General features: G+C 42.0%; 1 protein-coding gene across 1 annotated transcript in view; it reads left to right on the top strand.

Moving 5' to 3' along the window:
- Window positions 1–6000, top strand: part of zfpm1 (zinc finger protein, FOG family member 1) — a 67530-nt gene continuing 61530 nt past the window's right edge. The window contains exon 1 of the mRNA XM_043264881.1: window positions 1–406. Within this exon, the coding sequence (XP_043120816.1) occupies window positions 367–406 (40 nt within the window). The 5' untranslated portion in view covers window positions 1–366. The remainder of the gene's footprint in view (window positions 407–6000) is intronic.

The following is a 6000-nucleotide window of genomic DNA, read 5'->3' as shown; positions in this document are numbered from 1 at the left end:
CATGTGTCGATCGAGCCCTGTTGAGAACTGCGCTTTCTCTGTGCTTCACCGGAGTAGACATAAACAAATCATCAAAAGCTAAAGGTTTAGTTTTCTCCAGCGACATATGCGCTGTCAGGGTTAACGTCGGCAGAGTTTACCGTGGCTCACGGAGAGAGGATAGATCGCTCCTTTGGGAAGACGTCGAAAAAGTAACTAAGCCTCACTCGGCCACAGGTAGCTCTTTCGGCTCTGAATATCAAAGTACAGGTCATGCGGGTGTCTTCGGAGGGGCAGAGAGCTGTGATCCATTGCTGCTGTTACTGCTAGTGACCCCGGTGGACTGATCGCTTTTGCCGCAAGCTGAGCAGGAACGAAGGAATAAGCATGTCCCGAAGAAAGCAGAGCAAACCCCGGCAGATCAAACGTAAGCGTTTTAAAGTTTCACTAGTACCGGTGCTGTTGTTGTGAATGGTGACCCGTTGTAAAAAAGTGTGTGATATTATTCATATGACTGGATAGCCTTGTTTTTTTCTAACGAGCGCAGCGTTGTCAAGCGTTTAAACAATTTCGTGGAAACTGACAAGATCTTTCTATTAGCACAAAACAAATGGCACGCTCCAGACGCGTAAGCGATCTGTTCAAACGACCCCGGCGTTTTAATGGTTTTAAAAGAGGAGGAAGTCAGAAATGGCTACATTTATTTACAACTGCCATAGTAACCGACGGCTTTCAGGACGGGCAGCTGATTTTTGTAAAAGCGCGCGGCACACGTCAACGCCGCCGAACAAACTCGCGCTCCGTTTTTCAAACCCGGCGGCGACGATTGTGTGTAACGAACGCGTTTTTATTTGACTTTTTAATTCGTAAAAGTGCTTTCGTCTGCTCCAGCCGAAGTGTAACCCTGGCTTCCTGTTTAATACTGCTGTGGAAACGTCACTGCTCTCTGAAAAAGACGATATGAGTTCAGATAAACAGCGATCCGATCCCAGTCGAGATAAGGATTAAAATTGGATCTTTTATTTGTTTTCTGTCTGTGGCTGCACCGAGGCTGCTGTTGCATTTTCCTCCGGCTTTTCAGTTCTCTTTCCAGAGATGAGACGTCAGATAGCGCGCCCAGCTGATCTCTCCACATGATAGTGGATTACAATTGGATCTTTTTTTTTCATCTATCCGTTTTAACCCTATAATGTTCAGGCACCATTAGCTGGTTTTAAAATTTTAAATTGTTACGAATGTAATTAAGATATTTTTGCATGCTGCAAACTTGCATGACTTAGCTTCTTCTGTGGCGCACAAAATGCAACATTTCGAAGAATATCTTGGTCGCTGTTTTCCGTTTAATAACGGTGAACGGTAACCAAAGCCTTGGAGGTGATGCAGTATTATCCTAAAAGCAAAAGGAGAAACTATGTCTTGTCACTTTCTTGTGAAAAGAAGCAGTCGTTTGTTTGATGCAATTCACAAAACCAACTCTCATTGATCTTAGTTCAACTGAACTAGTCACAGCCGTTGATTAGTCACTAAAGTGAAACATTATTAGTTAGTGAAAAAAAAAATCATGTGACTTGGAATATAGTGTGCTTGTCTTTATCAGTCGCTTTTATTATACTATTGAGACGATCATACCATCCGTTTTGAGACTTGACATCTTCGTTTATCAGTAATTGTGATTGGGGGAAAAAGTAAGCAGGAGATTATTTTGACTTCCAGTAAGGAAAGAGAGACACACAGGTTTGGAACAAGAAGGAGGTGACACGCGTTCATTTTTGGTCGAATTAACCCTTTACATTTTGTGGTCGATAAATTCCTAAAAAAGTAAAAATCGAATTCATTGACCCTTGCCTCTCCCTCTCTTTCTGTGAAAAGAACCAACAGCGCTGAAAAGTCGTTTTGCTCTGGTGCCAGGCGCTGTTTCAGTTCTTCATCCAGAAGAGATGCTTTCAGGCGATAAGCACAGTAGCAATATCTTGGAGGTTGAGTTTGAAAGGGCTGCTCAAAAAAAATAAATATTAATGCGATTCAAAGGCAGAAAGCGACTCTTGAATAGGAAAGAAAAATGGTCTGATAAGGCAGCATTAGCATATACCACTGAGTGTAAACGGACGGTATCAAGGTTTGTTTAAGTGACTGGAGAGTTATACGAGCACGTTGGCCAGTAATGCCAATGACCTGTTGACCCATGAAGACGTTCTCTTAATTGAGATGTCTTATCTGATATAGAGCCATCTCTGCTTGGTTTCTGCCGAACTCATTTTCTTACCTAGAGGCAGCTGCGTACAGAAGAACCAGCATTACTACTTCAGGCCAGTCGCAGCTGATGTTTTGAACAATTCAGTATAAACATTCCTTATCTTTCCTGAAACGTTGAACCCCGTGAAGATTTCGTATCTTGTGGCTTTTGAAGTACACATCGCCAGCGCCACTAGTCCCCCGTTGACGTCCCATTAGGAGTAATGAAGATGGAAAAGCATCTCGGATCACCCCGAAGGTGAGTCCCCGCCATTACCAAACCGGGGCGAACATATGGATGTCGCATCGCCCCTTCTTATCTCACCTTTTTGTGTATGTAAACATGAAGACGACTGTGTCTAAAAAGTGTGCGATTGCATTGTTTTGTTACACTCTTACTGGAAGGATTACAACCCTGGCCCCTCTAAAAGAGGTATCCGGTATCATGGAAGACTGTGTTGAGAGGAAATATTTTTGTGTGTCTTTTGTGCGTCACTCTCCCATTGGTGAAGATCTCGCTGATAGATTATCCATCCCTCCCTGATGGCGAGATTAGCTCACGGCCTTAGCGGGGCCACATCCCAGGGCTTATATTTTGGCGGTTGAGATGGGAGACAAGATAGGCGAGGCGGCGATCTCTGTGGAGATAGTCCCAACGTCGAGGGGGGTGGGGGAGATTGGGATTATAATTACATTTGGCTGAAGCGTTCTCATCTTTGTCATGTTTGTGTTGTTGTTGTTTGGGACTGGCTGGGTGTATCTCTAGATAAGTTAAAAAAAGAGAGAGAGAAAAGCAGATAAGGGGAGAGTAGGATGGCAGGGCTGATAAGGGCTGGGGGAGAGAGAGGCAGGAATACAGAAATGGTAGATGGATGTATGCTGCGTTTTAAAAGCAGCTGCCTCAGTGAGATGGCAGGGGCCGATAAGCGAGCCGTTGAGATGATTGGGAGATAACAGAGAAGAGATTCTCACAGATAGCGGCCGAGTGACATCATTCAAACGGCTCGGAGGTCGGCGTGAATTATTCATGAGCTTCTAGAATTTGGCGTCAGCAGCTGGAGGATGTTTGAGAAGCCGGGGCCAGACAATGCACTTGTTTGAGTTACCACCTCCTGTACCTTGGGCTTGCACTTTTGAAAGTGTGGACTACTGATGGGATCTCTTCCTGTTTTTGTTGAAAGCGCTCTCAGAGCTTTTGCTGCTGTCAGGTTCAGCCTCTCTGGGTCATTTGACCCCGAGGTCTAGTTTAATACTCAGCCAAAAATATTGAAAAGAATGAGAGATCACAGGCTTTCGCACACATATTTTCACACATACGCACACACACCGTTGCGTCTTGGTGGTTTTGCTTGTGTGTTTTCCTTCTTTGTTCTGCTTTTAGCTCGATGTGAACTTTTGATAAAGCCTGGGGCCTGATCTCCGGTATAGATAGAGATCGCCAAGTGCGATAAGAGTTGTTATCAGCGCAGAGCAGGCAGGAGCTGAGGCTCTGCTGCAATAACAAAGCTACACGTAAGAACAGCAGGGCCCTGGACCCTGGCAATCAGTTCCAGCCCTAATGTGATTAATGTTGTTGTATAATTAGATGATAGGTGTGAATGCATTTTTTCTCCCCCCTTAGTTACTCCCCCACTCTCTTGGTTCCCACCCTCGTGTTTTTCTCCTAACAACCATTGTGGTTGATTAATTTAATTAAAACTAATTCCACATATTACTCACTGTAGATCTTGTGTTAGATAGCATTGAGATGCAAGGGTTTTTTTTGTTCGTCGATGCTAATCTGCAGGGTGCATTTTGGTGAAAAACAGTGAAGAAAAAAAAAAAGTATTCAGCTCTACGCCTTGCGAAAGGAAACAAGAATGTGGCGTCAGCAGTACGGCTGAAAAGTTGATTTGCAGCAAGATATTAGATACTGAGTGATAGTGGGTGCAATGAACACTGTGAGAAAGTTATAAAGTCTTTATAATGTGTTGCAAAGCCAAGGACGACTTTCATGATTTTGATAAAACACGATTATCAATGATTTCTGGTATCTGATAATCTTTAAAGCAGGGTGTTCAGATCTTCAAAGTCGTGCTTTTAATGATTGTTACTTAATAATGCATCTTGTGTTTGAACTGCTTGCGCTCATAGATAGCTAATATTCTGGTAAAATGGAGACAAAGCCAGTGTTTTATATTTACGCAACCACTTAAAACTTTGGGAACTGTAAGACTTTTAATGTTTTTGAAAGAGGTGTTTTATGCTCACAAAGGCTCATGCCATTAATTAAACTGAAACCAGTAATAACGTGTTCCTGTGACATAAGCTGATTTTCACCCGTCGTTACTGCAGTCAGTCAGAAATCATTCTGATATGCTAATTTGGTGCTCGTGAAACATTTCTTCTTATTATTAGTATTGAAAACAGTTGTGCTGCTTAACATTTCTGTAGATGCGCTAATGTTATTTCAGGATTCTTTGATGAATTGGCAATATAGATTTTACTGTGATGTGTATATACACAGGTAAAAATACGTATCTTTTTGTCTCTTTCTGCTGACAGATCTTGGTCACTCAATCTTCAACTTGCTTAAAAAAAAAAAAATCTAATAAACCAAATCTTTAACTATATTTTTGCTATATATTTGTTCCAAATACCTCATATAAATAATAAATTATAATTTTGTGCGTTGCTTATTCGGTTGGTGATGTACTGATGGATGCAGCTCGTGAGCTCTTCTGATTGGATGAGAGAGTTTGATCTCTGTGGGCTGGAAAAAAAATGTCAAAAAGCTGTAACTGTGGATTAGAATTTACCGTTTAGGAAGTGTCTGTGAGCTGCCGCAGTGAAAGGAAAAGCTTTTAGGTGTTTTGATGAATTATTGCTCTTTCCTAATGTTTACGCAAGGGGAAGTCGAGTGAGTTATGATAACTGAACCCTCACTGACCCGTTAGCGCTCCTAAATCCTTACTTCTTCCTTTTGTTACGTGGAGTCATAAAAAGCTTGAGCTAAAAACGAAATAAAGCACTTCTATCACACTTTTGTCTTTTTCAATATTTTCAAAATAATGACTTATCTTATCAAGCACTTTTTTGCTTGTTTAAGATATTGTATATAAATGTATGTAAGTTACACTTGATGATGTCGTCTTATGCAGTGCTGACAGAGCTGTCAGCGTATGCCGTCTTTCTCGGCAGCGTACAACTCCATAAAAGTTGCGCTGCACCCCACCAAATGTAGACATGGCGTAAAGCCTTAAACGCATCTTCAGTTGCATGCGATTGTGGAGCGGTGGATGAGAATAAAATATTAATGTGTTATTAAGGATCCCGTAGCCTCTGGCCCCAATGCAATTAAAAACAAGATGGGAACAGGGCAGTAATCTTTTAATGCACTGTTATCACATCGCATCTTATGGAGAGGACTTATTTTTATGTGCCGTTTTGATAGGAACGGCGGAGGTGAGATTTGCCATCGCAGGAGGGAGATTTTTTTTTCTTCTCTTTTCTCCAGAAGGCTGGTGTAATAGAGTTTTCTGTGCTTTTTGGTTGGAGTTAATGAGTTGCGTCTTAAGGAGAATGGAGATATGATAATTTGTCCGATGTGGAGGAGCCATATTTGATGTGGATCACGGCTAACAGGGTTGATTAGATTGGCTGATTTCCACGCTAAGTTTTGATGTCATGTTCTTTATTTGATGTGCTTAATTGGCATGGTTGGGGGTGTGGGCCATCAATTTGATGTTGTGTTAAGGACATGAAGTTCAAGAGTGACACTATATACCGTTCCCTCCTTTTAAAAGGATC

The sequence above is a fragment of the Puntigrus tetrazona genome, chromosome 18, assembly GCF_018831695.1.
Source record: "Puntigrus tetrazona isolate hp1 chromosome 18, ASM1883169v1, whole genome shotgun sequence".
Lineage (NCBI taxonomy): Eukaryota > Metazoa > Chordata > Actinopteri > Cypriniformes > Cyprinidae > Puntigrus > Puntigrus tetrazona.
This window is presented reverse-complemented; position numbering and strand designations above follow the sequence as displayed.